Source organism: Trachypithecus francoisi, unplaced genomic scaffold, assembly GCF_009764315.1.
Source record: "Trachypithecus francoisi isolate TF-2019V2 unplaced genomic scaffold, Tfra_2.0 Lachesis_group17, whole genome shotgun sequence".
NCBI classification, from domain to species: Eukaryota; Metazoa; Chordata; class Mammalia; order Primates; family Cercopithecidae; genus Trachypithecus; species Trachypithecus francoisi.
The window spans coordinates 18,504,920-18,525,138 of record NW_022681462.1 but is presented as its reverse complement, the minus strand read 5'-3'; the positions used below and the strand labels follow the sequence as shown (position 1 = coordinate 18,525,138).

General features: G+C 45.3%; 1 protein-coding gene and 1 pseudogene across 2 annotated transcripts in view; one reads left to right on the top strand and one right to left on the bottom strand.

Moving 5' to 3' along the window:
• Nucleotides 1–14,124, top strand: part of WDR92 (WD repeat domain 92) — a 54,338-nt gene extending 40,214 nt beyond the window's left edge. Inside the window, exon 11 of one of the 2 annotated variants that reach the window (XM_033239272.1) lies at nt 13,775–14,124. In XM_033239272.1, coding sequence (XP_033095163.1) covers nt 13,775–14,016 — 242 coding nt within the window. In that variant the 3' untranslated portion in view covers nt 14,017–14,124. The remainder of the gene's footprint in view (nt 1–13,774) is intronic. The other variant, XM_033239271.1, reaches the window with a different exon arrangement.
• On the bottom strand, nt 8,145–8,323 carry LOC117099769 (annotated as a pseudogene).
• Nucleotides 14,125–20,219: the final 6,095 nt, after the last annotated feature.

Genomic DNA, 20,219 nt, shown 5'->3' with positions numbered 1-20,219 from the left:
CTTCCTGGGTCAGGCAGGCTGCCGCTGCTAACGCACGCAGATAGGGTTGCCAGCCTTATACAGTTGGGTCTAGTTGTTTGGATAGATAGGCCACAGGGCGGTGGTTGCTGCTGACAGGCTGGGCTAAAAGACCAACTGCCACTTTCTGCCTTTCATCTGTAAAGAGTTGGAAGGGACGCTGGAAATCAGGCAGTGAGAGAGTGGGTTGTGAGAGAAGGCAAGCTCTTAAGCGGGTGAAATGAGTCGAGATTAACTTGGGGTTGGACAAAGGCCCATGTGGGGTTTCTTTAACTGCGGCGTATAAAGGTTTGGCTAGGATTCCAAAGTTGGGGATCCAATGTCTGAAGAAGCCTATTAGACCTAGGAAGGATTGAACTTCTTTTGCATCTTGAGGGGGAAGAAGGTTTCGTATGAGGGCCATACGGTCGGTAGTTAGTGACCGGGTTGTTGGGGTGATTTCAATTCCTAAGTATATGACGGTTTGGCAAGAAATTTGGGCCTTGTGTTTAGATACTCTATAACCTAATGAGCCTAAATGGTTGAGGAGAGTCACAGTGTCTAGAAGAGAGTCTTGTTTGGTGGGCTACAGATTAGGAGATCATCTACAGACTGCAGAACTTTGCTATTAGTGAGAGGGCAGGAGGCAAGGTCTTTTGCTAAGGCCTGACCAAAGAAATGGGGGCTGTCCCGGAACCCTTGTGGGAGGACTGTCCATGTCAGTTGAGTGGAGGTATGTGTGTCTGGGTCCTCCCATGTGAAAGCAAAAAGGAACTGGCAGTCTGTGTGTAGGGGTATGGTAAAGAAAGCATCCTTAAGGTCTAGCACAGTAAAATAAATAGAATTGGTGGGGATATGGGACAGAAGGGTGTAAGGGTTGGGAACTACAGGGTGCGTTGGACGGATAGCTTCATTGACTAGCCGAAGATCCTGTACTAACCTATACGTTCCATCTGCCTTTTTAACTGGAAGTATTGGAGTGTTACAGGGGGAGTGTGTGTGGACAAGAATATGTTGACTAAGTAGCCACGTGATAATTGGCTTTAAACCTTGTAGATGTGTTGGAGAGAGAGAGAATTGGGGGCGGTTTGGAAAACGAGTGGGATCTTTGAGCTTGACAAGAACTGGTGGGTGGTGGGCCGCTATGACCGGGGTGGAAGTGTCCCACACTTGAGGGTGTACAGAAATAGGGAAGATGGGGGGTGGGGGCGACATAGGAGGAGCGTGTGCGCCTGCACAAAGCATGAGCAACAGGTCGTGAGGGGGTTGAAGGGGAGTGGATGGGTTGGTGGGAATGGATATGGAGGCCTTTAAGGTGCTCATGATGTCTCGGCCTAATAAGGGGGTAGGGCATGAGGGTATAATGAGGAACGAGTGCGCAAAGTAGTTGTTGGCCAGGCAGCAATTAAGGAGTGGAGTTTTTCGTGGAGTGGATGGCTTTCTGTCTACTCCTACTACAGAGATATTGGATGGAAGGCTGGGTCCAGAGAAGGATGGCAAAACAGAATAGGTAGCCCCACTGTTGATTAAAAAATTGTCTTACCTGCTACCAGGAGAGTTACCTGCGGCTCGGCAAGGGTGATGGGGGTCCCCGAGTCTCGGCACCTTCAATTGTCGTCATCCAGATGTAGGAGCTGGAAGAAGCTCCCAGGATCCTGGGAAAGGGGGTCACGTGGAGACGCGGCACCTGTTCTCAGGGTGGGGCAATCAGACTTCCAGTGTCCTCCCTGTTGGCAAGCAGGGCAGGGGGTTGCTTGTGGAAGAGGGTTAGGACATTCACTGGCCCAATGTCCTGATGCCTTGCACTTATAGAAAAGCTGCGTTGGGGCTCGGGGACCTTGCGGACACCTGTTGGCATAGTGTCCTGCCTTGACGCACTTATAGCAGGCTCCTTTTGTAGCCTTGGAGTCTGCGGGGTGTGTGCTCTCTGGCCTGGGGTTATGACTGGGCTGTAAAGCCGCTGCTAGGAGCTGTGCTTTCTGTTTGAGGCGAGCCTGTCTCTGTGCCTCAGCTGTCTCCTCTCTGGAGTTATAGACCTTAAAGGCTAATTTAACCAGGTCTTGTATTGGTGCCTGAGGACCATCCTCTACCTTTTGAAGTTTTTTACGAATGTCAGGAGCTGATTGAGAAATGAAATAAGACGCCAAAATGGTGGCCCCTGTGGGGGAGGCTGGATCTAACCGGGTATATTGGGTTAGAACCTTAGCCTATTTAAGAATGCGGCTGGATTTTCTTCTGGATTTTGAACAATTTCTTTTAATTTGTTAAAATTTACAGTTTTGAGGCTGCTTGCATACCAGCCAACAAACACTGGACCATTATGTCCCGCCTACGGCGCCCAGGCTGGCCTGCTTGGTAGTTCCAGTCTGGGTCTGCCAAGGGGACTGCTTGCTCCCCTAGTGGAATGGCGGCATCAGTTAAATGTAGTTGGTTGGTGTGCTGCCTGGCGGCCGCTAGGATGCACTCTTGCTCCTCAGGGTTTAGGGTAGAGGTTAGGATAACCTGGAGGTCATGCCAAGTTAAGTCATAGGCCTGACAAAGGTATCTAAATTCCTTTATGTATGTGGTAGGGTTAGCTGAGAAATGACCTAAACGCTTCTCAATTTTGGAAAGATCGGCCAGTGAAAAAGGGACATGTACTCTGACTACCCCCTCCGCCCCAGCTACCTCTCGCAAAGGTGCTAACACTGTAGGAGGGTGTGGGGCAGGAGTGGGGGCATCAGCAGGGCACTTAGAGCGGGTGTGGGCAGAGATAGGAGACTCAAGACAGCCAGTTGGGGGCGCCGAAGGAGGCACGGGACCGAGTGGATTACTAGTAGATAAGGAAGAGGAAGGAGGAGTCTGGACGGAGGGAGGAGGAGAAGTGTAGGGCGGAAGTGAGGGAAACTCTAGGTCCTCCGGCTGAACAGAAAGGAATGAAGACTCCTCTTTTTCGGGTTTCTGTGAGCCGGCGTCCTTGGCTAGCATAACTTGGGCCAAAGAGCACCGGCTACACAGGTCGGGACGAGAGCGTAAGGCCCAAAAGCCTTGTATGTAATTAATTTCGGACCACTTGCCTAGCCGCTGGCAGAAATTGGTGAGGTCGATCAGAACATTGCGGTCTAGGGTGCCCTCTGGTGGCCACTGAGACTGATTGTCTAGTTTGTATCAGGGCCACGCCACAGTGGAAAGGAAAATTAACTGCTTCCCCCTAAGGTCTTGTTCAAGCTGTAAGGTTTTTAAATTGGCTAGGAGGCACCCTAAGGGAGTGCTCTTTGGAAATTTGGACTGGGGGTTTCCCATTTGTTTCCTCTTTACTTACACAATGGACACAATGGAAATGGAAGTGGATCTCTGCCTGGCTTCAAAGTGTCCTTTGGAACCACCAAAGACAGACTGGAGGCTCTTGGAGCCAAGGTGGAGATTACCTTCAGGTGGACGTCTCTGTCCTGAATGGGTCTCCCGAGCCACGTGGTGGCTCAAAAGTGGGCCTCAGACCTGCGCAGGACTTTTGGCTGAGGGAGGTAAAGAGGAGACAAGGGCACTTACCTCAGAGAGGCCGTGAGAGTGAGGGAAGTGGGTCTCAGGTCCTGGTCCGTCCGTGGCGTGGAAGCAGGAGGAGGTTCCTCAACTCTTAGAGGCCTGAGGAGGGGTCTCCTCCCAGGTTCGACACCAACTGATTTGTTTTTCTAAGACCACCAGAGCGAGCACAAAAGAACCAGCGAGCAGACAAGGGTAGGAGCAAAACTGCAAATTTATTTTTGGTCACCCAGCTTCAGGGAAGAAAGTGTGGGGGTGAGGTCTGTCAGCCTCCGGCAAAGGAGGCCAAGAGAGTCACCTGGTGGAGCTCTCGGGCGGAGTTCCTGATGCAGTCCCGACAGGAGTGGGGGCTGGGAAGTCCGCCGCGGGCTCGCCGGGAGTGGCTTTTCCCCAGAAAAAGCCACTTTTCCCCTTTCCCAGTGGGAGGGCAATAGGCGGGGCACGGGCGTGTCGGGGCGTTCCGCAGGTGCAACCAGGTGAATCTTGGTCTCTTCAGATTGACGTCACCTGGCGCATGCCCGGTTGGTCTGCACCTTCCCGGGCGCTGGCTGCATTTTTGCGCGCGCAGGAAAAGTTGGTGATGAAGAACCCGGAAGTGCGCCATCTTGCCTCCGTTCGTCCAAACAGTCACGAATTTTATAATCTGCTCCATGAAGCTTCCTAGGAAGAATGTCAGAAGCCTTATTCTCTTGCTCACTGTTGAGGTTATGGAAGCTAAAGAAAGCAGTGTATGCCAGGCGCGGTGGCTCACGCCTGTAATCCCATCACTTTGGGAGGCCAAGGCAGGTGGATCACTTGAGGCCAGGAGTTTGAGACCAGCCTGGCCAACATGGTGAAACACCATCTCTACTAAAAATACAAAAAATTAGCTGCATGTGGTGGCACATGCCTGTAGTCCCAGCTACTCAGGAGGCTGAGGCAGGAAAATCGCTTGAACCTAGGAGGCAGAGGTTGCAGTGAGCTGAGATCACGCCACTGCATTCCAGCCTGGGTAACAGAGTGAGACTCCATCTCCAACAAAAAAAAAAAAAAAAAAAAGGAAAAGAAAAAGAAGGCAGTGAAGAGTAAACTCAGAGGGAAACCAGTGGCCTGTCTCTAGAGTCTTGATCAGGATCACCTTTTGAACATGATACTGTTGACAATAAGAGTAATAATAATAGCTGCTAATATTTGTGGAGTGCTTACTATATTGTTTCTCATATGTTATATTTTTAAATCCCCACCACAAAACTCTGGGGTAAGTACTATTTTTTGTTGTTGTTATTTTGAGATGGAGTCACTGTGTTGCCCAGGCTGGAGTGCAGTGGCATGATCTCAGCTCACTCCAACCTCCACCACCCCAGTTCAAGTGATGCTCCTGCCTCAGCCTCTCGAGTAGCCGGGATTACAGGCGTTAGCCACCATGTCCGGCTAATTTTTGTATTTTTAGTAGAGATGGGGTTTCACCATGTTGGCCAGGCTGGTCTTGAATTCCTAACCTAACCTCAGGTGATCCACCTGCCTTGGCCTCCCAAATTTCTGGGATTACAGGCATGATAATAAACTCTTAACCTCACCATTTTTGTATAGAAGTGGAGGTTGTCAGAGCACTTTTTTCATCCATTTTGCTACTTGGGCTTAAGGATGAAAGTCCTATTACAAACTGTTGTCACAGTGAATGTTGGCATTCAGAAGGGTGCTGGGGAGAACAGGGAGAGAGCACAGGAGCCTGAAAGGGAAGGAGAGGGAAGGGATTTCCACACACTCTCGCCACAGCCTGTTACTGTCTCAGTGGCAGCAGACCAGCAGGTTGCCTCCTCATGTCCACTCTCCCCTCCCACCTCAACAACAGGAGCCCATTTTAATCACAGCACAGAATAAAGACTGTATTTCCCAGTCTCCCTATCAGCAAGGTGTGGACACTGTGGAGCATGAAGATGGGCCTGTTGTCCAGAGGGGTAAAAACAAAAGCATAAGGAGTCTGTCGCTGGTGATTTGGAAGCCACCATACCTGCCCTAGGCTGTTTACCTTGACAACTTCGACAATAGACAAAAATACTTGTTTCTTGTTTAAGCCAATGAGAGGTTAGGGCTTTCCCTTGTATGCATGGATGACTGTCTTCCTCCATTTTGTAATGCTATAAAAGAATACCTGAGGTTGGATAATTTATAAAAGAAAGACGTTTATTTAGCTCACAGTGCTGCTGGCTGAGAAGTTCGAGGACACAGCCCTGGCTTCCGGTGAGGGCCCTCATTCATGCTGCCTCCCAAGATGGTGGAGAAGGTCAAAGGGGAAGCAGACACGCGAGAAGAGAGGGAAAGCCGGAGGGCTCCTGACTTTATAACAACCCACTCTCAGGGGAATGATTCCATCCCTATGAGAACTAATTCAGTCTCACAAGAGACAGAGCTCATTACTGGGAGAAGAGCACCAAGCCATTTATGAGGGATCCACTGCTATCACCCAGACACTTCCCACTGGACCCGATACCCCAACAGCACCGCATCAGGGCTCAAATTGCAACATGAGCTTTGGTGGTGACAAACCAACCATATCTAAACCATAGCAGACACCTAATCCTAACTACTAGCTACTCACTTGTAAAAATTTTTAAAGAGGGGAAACAGGCTCAGTAAAAGTAAGTAACTGTCCAAAGACATGCAACTATTACCTGGCAGCATTCGGTTTTGAATCTGTCTGTCTGATCCAAGACTTCATCTTTCCAGCATAGTCTATACTAACAAATGTAATTGGAACATGCGTGTATGTGGTGCTTTATAATTTGTAAATATTTTCTTATATATTATGGAATGTGTACAGTTGGAATGTTTTGGCTGCAAGCAACAGAAATAGACTGAATAACTTATATGAAAGAGGACTCTTAGGAAGATTTAGGGTAGTAAAATTAGTCAGGGATCAATTAGAGAAGCAAAGCACTAGGGATTTCTTTTTCTTTTCTTTTCTTTTTCTTTTTTAGTCAGAGTCTTGCTTCTTCACCCAGGCTGGAATGCAGTGGTGCCATCTTGGCTCACTGCAACCTCTGCCTCCCAGGTTCAAGCAATTCTCCTGCCTCAGCCTCCCAAGTAGCTGTGATTACAGGCATGTGCCAGCACCCCTAGCTAATTTTTGTACTTTTAGTAGAGATGGGGTTTCACCATGTTGGCCAGGCTGGTCTCAAACTCCTGACCTCAAGTGATCCACCCGCCTTGGCCGCCCAAAGGGCTGGGATTACAGGTGTGAGCCACTGCAGCCGGCCTCTTCCTTTTTGTTTTTTAAATAACATAATGGGTATTTACTATAGTACTTCTCATCAGGAGGATGTTACTCAGTTAATATAAAGTTGTTTTCTTAACATTAAATCTCTTTTCTATGTCAATGTCTATCGTGTTTTTTCTGTTTTAAAAAATTATTTATTTTTATTTTTTTATTTTTATTTTTTGAGACGGAGTCTTGCTCTGTAGCCCAGGCTGGAGTGGTGCAGTAGTGCAATCTCGGCTCACTGCACCTCCCAGTTCAAGCAATTCTCCTGCCTCAGCCTCCCGAGTAGCTGGGATTACAGGTGTACGCCACTATGCCCAGCTAATTTTTGTATTTTTAGTAGAGACGGGGTTTCACCATGTTGGCCAGGCTGGTCTTGAACTCCTGAGCTCGTGATCCACCTGCCTTGGCTTCCCAAAGTGCTGGGATTACAGGCATGAGCCACTGTGCCCGGCCTATAGTGTTTTTTGTTTTTGTTTTTGTTTTCTTTAAATATTAAATCTTTTCTGCATTTCATTTCAATATTAGATACACTGAATACATTTTTCTTTTTTTTTTTGGGGGGGGATGGAGTCTCGCTCTGTTACCCAGGCTGGGGTGCAGTGGCACGATCCCGGCTCACTGCAACCTCCGCTTCCCAGGTTCAAGCCATTCTCCTGCCTCAGCCTCCTGACTAGCTGGTACTACAGGTGCCTGCCACCACGCTCGGCTAATTTTTTTTTTTTTTTGTATTTTTAGTAGAGACGGGGTTTCATCGTGTTAACCAGGATGGTCTCAATCTCCTGACCTTGTGGTCTACCTGCCTCAGCCTCCCAAAGTGCTGGGATTACAGGCGTGAGCCACCGTGCCTAGCCCTTAAATACATTTTTCTAAACGTTTTTTCCCCAGAGATAGAAGTTTCCCTTTTTGGCTGACTATCCGATATCTAAATACAATATTACCTCGAAAGACAACAAAACAAAAATCTAATAAAAATATGGAGAAAAGACTCCTCAACGAATCAGGAGGCAGCGATTATAACTGAACAGTGATGGTTTCCTAAGATTCTGGGCAAGAACTTCCTTCTTCCTATTTCACATGCTTTGAGAAGTCTAAAACTATGAAATATTACTTGTGTCAATTTCAGCCATCTTACTTCTTTGACTTCCTTTCTAAACAGCAAATACAAATTATAGGCCGCATTTTTTCCGCACATTATTTGTTGTAAAGAAAACACTTTTTAAAAATTTTTATATATGTATCTGTTTGTTCCCATTTCATGGAAACAATGAAGAATGTAAAACTCCCTTATTTACTGATTCTTGGAAACTGTCAGACACCAAAGCTCAGGTTTAGTCTCAATAGCACAAAGGTTTTCAGGGTGAGGTTTGATTCAGTAAACCCTTCAAAGTCACATCTGTCCATATCTCTTTTCTGCATACACCTTCAAGCAAGCATAGATGCCTGTAATGCTGAGAACCACACCTATCAAGAGAGTGATTGCATCGTTGGCTTCTGCTGCTTCGACAACAGGCAGCATCAAAGGCGTGACATGAGAACTAAGTTCAACTGTGTTGAAACTGAGGTCATGATGTTGGAATCTTGAGGGCTGAAGGTTCCAAAGACATGGTGTATAGAATTCTATTTGACTTGAAATTTTCCCTTCCTGGAGCTCCAAATGCTGTAGTTTAGAGGTTCCACATGGCACTGCCTTCCAGGAAGCAGCTGTAACAGGAGTCAGCACTAGGGCTTTCTTACCCAGATTTGATCTTACCCATCCATGGGAGCTGCGGGCGCAGTCTCTGTAAGGCTCTTGCCCTCGGGTCTGATGCTGAACTTGCAGTCCGCAGGGCAAGCAGCTGGGTCAGAGAGACGGGGTGAACAAGAACAAGCTGGAAACCACCCACTGGAGACTGTGAGGAGGGACTGAAACCGTGCTTCTGATTTGGGTGGCATGGGTCTCCTGCAAACGTCAGGATCCTTCATCACAGAGCTAAGCAGACCAGTCTGGCTCAGAAGTCGGGAAAGCTGAAGGAGGATCCTGAGAAAGGCAGAGCAGTTACAGGCCCAGCCCCTGCCTCCTGCTGACCCGGTGAGCCAGTGGAAAGTGACAAGGTGTGCAAACTACAAAAACTGCTGCCGCTTCACTTCCACCCTGCAGATCTCACACCAGGAGCTTCTACATGGCCCACCCTAACTGGAAACATACAGGAAAGCGAATTCTGGGAAATGTAATTCAACCTTGCCAGGTTGGCATTTATAAAGGCACCTTAGGTAGCATGTGGAACTGAGGAGAAAGCTCAAGAATCAGGTTTTGGACAGGAAAGAAAGCAAAGAAGCTCAGGAGTTCAGTGTGGCAGATGGGCACTCATGCTCTATGTCTTTGAATTACCTCCAACTGAATTTCCTCCTTGTACTGCTCAAATTCCCAGGGCAGAGGCCAGGTGGCTCTTGTGGGTCATGTACTTACTCCTTCGCCAGGGGAGGGTGGACACTTGGTTGACTGTCCAATATCATTGCACGCAATGGGGGAATGCTGGTTCCCCAAAGGGAAACCAAAGCGCTGTCATGAGAGTGAGGGAAGTGGATGCTGGGCAGACAGCCATGATGAATGCTTACTGCCCTGTTAATGCTACAGAATAGGGAGGCAGGAGGCATTGAAAACAAATTTCTTTGCTGCTCAGGTCAGCTTCTAGCCTTACTCTGAAGTCAAGCTTTTGGAGAGTGAAGACAACATCTTTCTCGTACTCTTCCCAATGCCTAATCATGACAAAGGACTGAAGTTAGGGTGAAGACAGCAAAGCAGCCCCAGAATCAGGGCTTCTAGTTACCACTCTTCCTTCTGTCAGGGGTGTGTGTATGTGTGTGTGTGTGTGTGTGTGTGTGTGTGTGCATGTGTATGCACATGCAATTTCTAGAAGTGTACAAAACCTTTCAGATGATCAGAGTGACTCCCTAGAGGCTACCACCTACTGCTTTAGGTTTGGTGTAACTCTGCAATTCTGTATGTTCAATCAATTGATATTTATCAAAGATGGATTAAGAAGCTGTGTAGTGTAATAATTAAGTCTGGGCGCTGAAGCCCAGAATGCCTGAGTTAAAATCCTAATTCTACCACTTCCTAGCCTGTTGAGGAAGTTCCTCAACCTTTGTATGCCTTGATTTCCTCATCTGTAAAATAGAGGTAATGATCATAGTTACTTCACAGGTTTGTTGTGAGGATTTAATGATTAGTGCACGTAATGGTCTTAGGCTTGTGTCTGGTGCACAGGATGTGCTCAACACAAATTTACTTACTATTTCCCAACATTGCTTCAAGATCTGTAGAAGGGTGGGACACAATCTCTGATTTTGAAGAACTTAAAACTTAATCTAAGAGACAAGAGCAACATATGGAAACAAGAGCCAACAACTGTGGCATTAAGTGTTAAATTGTGTGGTTCCAACATATACAGAAATCAAGAAGGGGGCAGAGCAGCGCAGGACACGGAAGCTAAGGAAGGCTGGACAGAGGGGGAAGAAGCCTTGGCCTGGGGTGGAGGGATGATGGGACAGGCCAGGGGAGATCACTTGGAGTGAAGATGTTGATGATGGGAATGCATGTGGCATGTTGGGAGAAAGAGACGCTGATCACAGAGAAAGAGGCTGTGATTGTGTCAGTAATTATTTTTTGGCTTCGACACAGGAACCCAACTCACATTGAGTTAATACAAAAAGAGGAGGTGTGAAACCATGAAGTGCAGGGATAAATTACCTTCTGGCATGGCTGAATGAAACATGAAAAGCTCAAATCATGCTTCCAGGGCAGTGTCTATTAGAGTCTTGGATCTCTTTCCTCTGGGTTGACTGTATTCTCAGGCAGGCTTTCCCTCCATGGTGGCAAAAGTGACTGGGTGTATATCATCCCAGCTGAGCAACCCCAGTGGGCAGAGAACAATTTCCCTTCCACCGGTTCCTGCAAAAGCCTTGGGATTGAGGCTCATGGGCCTGGCTGGGTCACCAGCCCATCCTTGAGCTAATTGTGACAGTCAGGGAGGATGGGTGCTCTCATTATTCAGGCCCAGTCATGAGCCTATAAATTTCAAACAATAAATCGAGTATTGAGGTAGTTCCCACAGCAAAGTCAGGCTGCCACCATGAGAAGGGGAACTGATACTGGGCAGGCAAGAACAGCAGATGCCTTTGGAGGACTCAGTCCCAGCCCAGCTCTTCATAAGCTCTAGATCTTTGGACAAGTCATTCAACCTTTGCAGGCCTCTACCTGTAACCTGAAAAATGGGCGATGGAGAGTCTGCCAATCAAACAGGATAAGGTCTGCATAGGCTTTCTGAAGAGACAGAGCCTCCTGCAAATCTCAAGAGCCATTGTTAAGAGGAGACCAGCCTGATCAGACAAGAAAGAACACTTAGAGCAACTTAGAGCAAGTACATGTGTGTGTTTATTTTGTTTTGGTTTTTGAGATGGAGTCTTGCTCTGTCACACAGGCTGGAGTGCAGTGACTCGATCTCCACTCACTGCAACCTCCACCTCCCGGCTTCAAGCAATTATCCTGCCTCAGCCTCCTGAGTAGCTGGGACTACAGGTGCGTGCCACTACATGCAGCTATTATTTTTCCCCCCGTATTTTTAGTAGAGACGGGATCTCACCATGTTGGCCAGGCTGGTCTCAAACTCCTGACCTCAAGTGATCCACCCACCTCAGCCTCCCAAAGTGTTGGGATTACAGGCGTGAGTCACCACGTCTGGCCTTGTTTTGTTTTTTGAGACAGGGTCTCACTCTGTCGCCCAGGCTGGAGTGCAGTGGTGCAAACATGGCTCACTGCAACACCTCTTAGGCTGAAGCAATCCTTTCACCTCAGCCTGCTGAGTAGCTGGGACTACAGACATGCGCCACCATGCACAGCTAATTTTTTATTTTTTGTATAGACAGGATCTCCCTATGTTGCCCAGGCTGGTGTTGAACTCCTGGACTCAAGCAATCCTCCTGCCTTGGCCTCCCAAAGTGTTGGGATTACAGTCATGAGCCATGGCGCCCAGCCAGATCAAGTATATGAGAAATAAAATGCCTAGGATGGATGTCACAGAACCCTGAAGAGGACGTAGGAACACAGACAAGGGACTCCTCAAGTGCAGGGGAATATGCCCCATGGTGCCATGCTGGGCAGCTAGTGTGGGTGCTGAGTAACTATTTGATGTTAAATATGAGGGCATAGGCCAGGTGTGGTGACTCATACTTGTAATCCCAGCACTTTGGGAGGCAGAGGTGGGCGGATCATGAGGTCAGGAGATCAAGACCAGTCGGGCTAACAAGGTGAAACCCTGTCTCTACTAAAAATATAAAAATTAGCCAGGTGTGTTGGCACACACCTATAGTCCCAGCTACTCGGGAGGCTGAGGCAGGAGAATTGCTTGAACTCAGGAGGTGGAGGTTGCAGTGAGCTGAGATCACATCACTGCACTCCAGCCTGGGAGGCAGAGTGAGACTATACCTTAAAAAAAATTGTGTGTATATATATATGTATGTATGAGGGCATATGTTACCAAAGGATAAATCCTCACGAAAGAGTCAACACAGTAACAAATGCGGGCCTCAGCCCTCAGAGGCTCTCATTAGTTACCAGCGGGGAGACCAGGCTTCAGTTTGGGGCCCCAGGGCCGCCCTCTCCTCATGGTTCTGTTATGAGCAACCTGGGAAAGTGAGGGGAAAATGGGGATTGTTAAGTAGTGCAGCTCACATCTAATGGCCAATCTGCCGTGAGGAAAGGGCACGCTGAGAACTGCTGCTCCCTCTGGCTGGACTGTTATTTACAAGGCCTAGTGAGACCAGAGGCAGTGACCCTGGTGCTGGTCCTTACGGAGGAGTCTCTGAAGTCAAGACGGAAGGCAGTGGAAACCCAGAGGGTCAGGCACTGATTCGCAAGGCCTGCTCAACACCCAATAGGCAAAGCCCCCCAAAAGAAGCGGTTCAGATCCACATGCCTGTGGTGCCCCCCACCTTGGGTGACCATCTGTCCTGGGATGCTGCTGGCCTTTTAGTATGAAAAACAGAAATTCCCAGGAAAAGCAAGATGAGTTGGTTGCCCTACTCCACCTTTATGAGCTAAATTGAATTGTCCTCTGTGGAGGCTCCAAGGAGAGGCCCAGAAGTGTGTCAGGAAGGGTGGGTAGGGAGGGCAAACAGAGACAACTTGGACCTTGCCTGCCCATGCCTTGGGGGCATAAAACAAGGAAAGAAGTCAAGTTGTCTGCCTTCTGGTGCTTTGTCATTCACTTAAATGCAGGAGAGCCCATTTTGGCATTGAACATGGAAGACTTGGAAGCTAAGAGCCTACAACAAAGTCAGGGAAGAAGCAAAAATGCTGCCCACTGACATTCATGGGCCCCAAAGCAGGTACTTCTGATAAGGATGAGGAGGAAAGCAATAACACATGGAGAAGTGGAGGCTCCTGCCTCTTCCTTGAGGAATAGGGCTTGCTGCATCTGTATGTTTGATAGATTCAAAGTCAAGTAACCTTTTCTGAGTATCTGCTACGTGTCAGAGGAATGTACACACACTTAGAATGTAATTATTACAACTCTAGAAAGTAGAGATGATTATCCTCATTCTGCTGATAAGGAAACCAGGTTCTGGTTTTTTTGTTTTGTTTTTTCTTTTTGAGACAAAGCCTCACTCTGTTACCCAGGCTGGAATACAATGGTGCAGTCTTGGTTCACTGCAACCTCCTCCTCTCAGGTTCAAGCGATTCTCCTGCCTCAGCCTCCCAAGTAGCTGGGACTACAGGCACGCGTCACCACACCTGACTAATTTTTGTATTTTTAGTAGAGACGGATTTTGCCATGTTAGCCAACTTAGTCTCGAACCCCTGACCACAGGTGATCCACCCATCTCGGCTTGCCAAAGTGCTGGGATTACAGATGTTAGCCACCGCACCTGGCCCAGGCTCTGTTACTCCTGGCCTCAAGCGATCCTCCTGCTTTGACCTCCCTAAGTGCTGGGAAAAAAAGCCAATGTGCCTCACCTTGTGCTGTTTTTATTTACCAGGAAAAGTGGGATTTGGTGTGGAACTCGGAGCTTACTTGAAAGGCACTATCTACAACACCCATCACCAGCAGGGTAGGTGTTCCTGGTGTAGGAGAGAGCACTGTGAAGGGAGGCGAAGTGCCATTACAATGGTCAGCCAGAAGGATCCCATGAAGGAATATGATGAGAATCATTCCTGCCCAGTCCTCACCAGGGACAGGTCAGCTGCCAATAGAGGACCATTCATCTTCAGAAGGCTATAGTCATCACATTTGTTCAGTAGCAAATATGGATTGTTAGGCTAAACAGACCATAATTTAGAACAGCAGTCTCCCAATTATGCCATTGGTATTCATCACTGTAATAAAATTGTCTAATTGAAAAAGCTGTATTGACAAACCAACAAGCAGTACATTGATTTAGTAGCAGTTTTGAATTATTAAGTCTGCAATTTTTTATTCCATAGAATGGTTACATTTTTCATTAGATAGGCCTTCTCTTAAAAGGGGCTGAAGGGTTATTTTGGAAAACTCTTCAGACTGAAGTAAGGATTGCTTCAAGTATGGAGAGATTTGTGGATTCTGAAAAGACATTTGGTTTTCTGTATGTACTGGATGTGTGTGTGTGTGTGTGTTCGTGTATTTGTGTAGACTGATTTCCCTAGATGATCTGAGCCAAACATGAAAATTTAAAGTCTGTTCTACTAGTCCTGTGGACTGAGGTCACCAGTTGGGAAAGAAAGGATGAAGAGTCAATGTACAAGGCCACTTACCTGGTTGCACCGACCCATGCAGAAAGGACAGCCACTGTGGTAGTGAGCAAGGACACTGCAGTGACAGTCCACAGCACATGACAGGGACCACAGCAAGTACTCAGTGGAACTGGTGTATTGTTTACATGATTGAAAGGGGCGCTGTGTTATTTAGGAATAGCATTTACCTGCACGTAGCAAAGACCTGGAAAATAATGGGTTAATTCTCCCATATAATGAAAGTCAAGCTGCAGGTAGTTTAAAGTTGCACAGTGGCTCTCCATGATTCAGCCTCCATTCTTTCTTCTCCGCTACCCCTATCCTCAATATGATTACATGATTCATGATGACTGCAAGGACTTTGCCATCAAACCACTGAGAAGGTTTGAAGAAGGAATAAAGGTAGAAGGGCGGAAAGTGGCACATCTTCCAGTAAGTGGCACTCCACCATGCCCCACACAACACTTTTATTCATAGTTCAGCGGACAAAAGTTAGTCCTGTGACCACACTTAGCTCAGAGTAAGGCTGTGAAACGTTGCCTTTGGCTAGGCATACCACCACTCTGAAACAAAACAGGGATTCTTTCAGTATAGAATTCGGGAAAATTAATATTAAGTTGGCATTAGTAGTCTCTGTCACAAACACATTACATTAGCATGGCTTTTAGGGGAGACAAATTGGCAACATCCATCAAAACGTTAAATATTCATACCCCTTAAACCAATAAGTTTATCTTCTACAGAGCCTTTCTATAAATTTACTCACAAATATGCACATATACAAGTATATATATGTTTATTATGGCACAGCAGTATGAATAATATCAAAATATTGGAAACAACCTAAGGGCCTATCAATGGTAAAACTGTTTAATAAATTGTGGTACGTACCACGGAATACTCTTCAGCTATGAAGGAAGAATGAGGTGATTATAGGTACTGAAAGGCAAAATGACATATTATTAATGAAAAAAGCAAGTTGCAGAGTAATAGTATATTTCCCTTAGTAGACTTCTGTTACACACATCCCTGGGGAGGGGTCAGAATCTTTGCAGGCAGAGGAATGAACTCGTGTAATTTGAAAGAGGTCCCAGAAACTTTAAAAGAAAATAATAGTAATGAGTGCAAACCGAATCCCCAATACAAATAAATGAGTGAATTGTTACCACATATAGAAAGTGGTAACAAGCTTGTTTTCAGAAGAGCTCTGCTTGTACCAAGCTTGCATCAAAGTCTTGGACGGGTCAATCAGACATAAAGCCTTCATAACACATTTAATGGTGAAACTGGCATGGGAAGGGCATCAGTGCTGCTTCTGGATGAATGGTGAACAAACCTCTGAAGTCATTCCACTACAATGGCAATACAATCAGATTATAACATGTTTTTTTAAATACATTGAGCTCTTACGAGAAACAAAGGGAACTTTCCAATGTCAACAAAACAAAATAGAACAACAACATGCAAACATGCATAGTAAGCTAAAGCTAGCATTGCGTGGTAAACAAACTGCAAAACTTGGAGGAGAAATGCCAATGTCAGTCACAAATGAGGGATTGAAAGCTAAGCTCTGAGCCTGCTGCCAGGCCCTGTGCCCTAATTAAGGAGGCTAATGCTGTCCCCTGTTGTTAGCATATGTAATTCCAGAAATACAAAAATTCAAATCCCTTTTGGAGGAAGGTGTCATTAATTCAGGTTTTCAGGATTCCTATAGATTATGTGAAACCAAATGGATAATTACAATGAAAAAATCCCCCAATATACAAAGAAACAAAAGACATAATGATGATATGAATTAGGACTAAGTTTAGCCTCACGCAGCAGAACAAATAATGGTGGCTTAGACACACACAGTTTATTTGTTTTCACCTAAAAGACGTCATGAGGTAGGTGTCCAGGGCAGATTCATCAAAAATTCATCAGGGACCTGTTTCTTTACAGTTCATCAATCCTCCCAAATCTATGTTATGCTCCTTGTTCTTGTGACCCAAGATGGCAGCTAGAGCTCCAGATGCTCACATTCCAGGCCAGTTGTGGAAGGAAAGGGATGAAGGGCATGCCTATTTAAAAAAAAATACATTCTGAAGGTTGCACACAGTACTGCCACTTAAAATTTATTGTCAAAAATTCAACCACAATGATCACGTCTTGACGTGAACAAAAACTAGGGAGTTTTAACTGGCCAACAACAAACTTGACTAAAAATTAGTATTTTCATTACTAGAAAGGGAGTTGGGGAATGGATACTTATTGTCAACTGAGTCTCTGACACAGAGAGTGTGTAATGAGCTACATAATGGCACCCCCAAATATCTCAGTCCTAAGGCCTGGATCCTGTGTATTAAGAGAAAAACTTGAGACTGTAACATCCCCTTCCCTCCCAAGTTGGGAAGGTGCCGAAAGACCAAAGAATGATTTAGAGAAGTCCCGCTTGTCAAGTAGATGAGTTTATTGAGACATATTGGGCCGGGCACTCCTGAGTGGCAGCAGCACAGCTCTAGAGATCTGTGCCATCTCCCTTCTCTAAGCTGCTTTTAAGCTAATTTTCGGGCCCTTTGCCTGCTGTGTTTATGTGATGGTACTGTTTTCTTTGGTAGGTTCTCACACACTCCCTGGGATGTTTAGGCTCTCAGGAACACCTGCTCCTCAGCTGGGTACCATGGCCGTGGCTTACTATCTGGTCTTCCGGGTTCAGGCAGCGGGCATATACTTTTAAGTAACCTGGTAGGGGAACCTGTCACACTGCACTGTTAGTTAGTATCACTTTACATGGCAAAAAGGACCTTGCAGATGTGATTAAGGATCTTGCAGTGAAGAGATTATTCTGTATTATCACACTTGTGTAAGTGTCCTTACAAGAGGGAGGCAGAGGAAAGTGTGACTACAGAAGCAGAGGATGTTGGCTGGGTGCGGTGGCTCCTGCAATCCCAGCACTTTGGGAGACTGAGGTGGGAGGACTGCATGAGCTCAGGAGTTCAAGACCAACCCAGGCAACATAGCAAGATCTCATTTCATTTTACAAAAAGAAAGAAAGAGAGAAAAAGGAAGAAAGGAAGAAAGAAAGAAAGAAAAAAAGGAAGGAAGAAAGAAAGAAAGAGAAGGAAGAAAGAAGAAAGAGAAGGAAGAAAGAAGAAAGAGAGAGAGAAAGAGAAAGAAAGAAAAGAAAGAAAAAGAAAGAAAAGAAAGAAAGAAAGAAAGAGAAAGAAATATGCAAGAGGTTGGAGGATGGAATGATGTAAGGAAGACGTCATGGGCCACGGAATGATGGAAGCCCCTAGAAGCTAGGAAAGGCAAGGGAACATCATTCCCTCCAAAAGAATCCAAAAGCCTCCAAAAGAATCAACCTTGACTTTAGCTCAGTGCTTTTGGACTTCTGACCCCAAACTATATGATATGATATGATATCATATCAAACTATATGATAATAAGTTTGTGTTGTCTTAAGTAACCAATCTGATCATAATTTGTTATAGAAATCACTAGGAAATTAATACGTATTGAGTGTTAGCTGAAACTAAAAACAGATATAGACCCATACTCCACAGGTTTCAGACATTGTAATTATTAGACATCTAGCATTTTAAAGAAAATTTAAAGATAAAAAAATTTACTGAGAAAATATGCATAGAAGAGATTATGCAAGCGACCTGGAAAATCAGAAATGGCATTCATTTTCTGATTTGAAATAAAATGAAGAAATGAAAAATTATAACCTCTCTCTCTCTCTGTCTCTCTCTCTCGCTATATAATTATATATATATATATATAATTTTTATAATTAAAAAAATTAGAGATGAGGTCTCACTCTGTCACCCAGCCTGCAGTGCAGTGGTGTGATCACAGCTCTCTGCTGCCTTGAACTCTTGGGTTCAAGGGATCCTCCCACCCTAGCCTTCCTAGTTGGGACTACAGGCACACACTACCACACCTGGCTAACTTTTTAAATTTTTTTATAGAGATGAGGTTTTGCCATCTTGCCCAGGCTAGGTTCAAACCCCTGGGCTCAAGTGAACCTCCTGCCTTGGCCTCTCAAAGTGCTGGGATTATAGGTATGAGCCACCACACCCAGCCATAACCTAGATATTAATAACACAAAGGATTGGTTAAACAACAGATTTGAAATAGCTGACAAGAAAATTGGTGAGTTATCAAAAAAAGTAGGATGAATTATTGTTAGTGCTAGATAAGGGCATAGGGAGATAAAAAGTATGGCAGAGAAGTTAAGCAATACAAAAGATAAAATGAACAAATAGAGGAGAGAAAATATTTGACATATCATGGATTATAATTTTCCAAATAAGATGACAGCCATGAATCCACAGCTATAGGAAGACCAACATATACTAAGCAAATTAAAATTCCACACCTAGGCACATTTTTGTATAATAGAACAAAATACTGAAGGCGAAAAGAACATCTTAAAAATAGCCAGAGAAAAGGATCACCTACAAAATAAAAACAAGTTGGCTGACAGGAGACTCCTTGACAAGGGAAACTAGAGAACAATAGAATAATATCTTCCAACTGATTAACATACTGTATTCCAGGAAAAGTACTTTCCCAGGAAAAGGGGCTAAATATAGACATCTTTAAGGTAGCAAAGAATGAGATAATTTACATCCAATGATTCTTAATTAAATGAAGTTCTAAAGGATGTAATTCAGGAAGAAGAATAATTATTCCATTAGGAAGTTCAGAAATATAAGCAAAAGTGAGGAACAGAAATGTTACTGAAATGCTAGGGGTTCAGTCTGGGTCCTGTTGCTCACTGCACAGAAAGCCAATCACTGAGACAACAAACACTGCCAGGGAAGAAAGTTTCATCAGGGTGCTGCAGCCAAGGAGAAGGGGAGGTAAGTCTTGAATCTGTCTTCTCAACTGACTAAAATTAGGGATTTATATAGCAGGGAAGAAATGTAACTATGTGTGGGAAAACAGGAATTAGGGAGAAGTAAGGAAACAATCATGACAGATGAGGAGTCTGGTGTCTTATTGTATGGATGTGGTGATCTGGTAAGTTTCATTTCTTTGATACTATCTAGGAGGCCTGAGGACCAGTTTCCTGACAAAGGAACTCAGATAAGACAAATGTAAATTTCAAGCTTAAAGACCAAGAGAGTCAATTTCTATGTCTATCCAAAGACCATAAGCATCAGTTATATGGGGATATTGGGCCACTTTCAGAAATAGCCAGTAAACATGAGGGTTAAACTGAGGTAATGCAAACAAATATTGTCTGGATATGACTTATAGTAACACTAATAGTGTACAAATACAAATTGTAACCAAAGGAGATATCATTTTACTCCCACTAACTTAGCAAATACTAGAAAGCCTGACAATATCTATTGTTGGTGAGTATGTGGAGCAAGAAGGACTCTTAAAACATGACTGAAGAGTGTAAATGGGTATAAGCACTTTGGAAAATAATTTGACATTATCTCATAAAATTAAGCATGCTTTTTTTTTTTTTTTTTTATTATACTTTAAGTTCTAGGGTACATGTGCATGACGTTTATATCATGTATAACTCCCCAATGCAATCCCTCCCTCCTCCCCCCTCCCCATGATAGGCCCCAGTGTGTGATGTTCCCCTTCCCGAGTCCAAGGGATCTCCTTGTTCAGTTCCCACCTATGAGTGAGAACATGCGGTGTTTGGTTTTCTCTTCTTGTGATAGTTTGCTAAGAATGATGGTTTCCAGCTGCATCCATGTC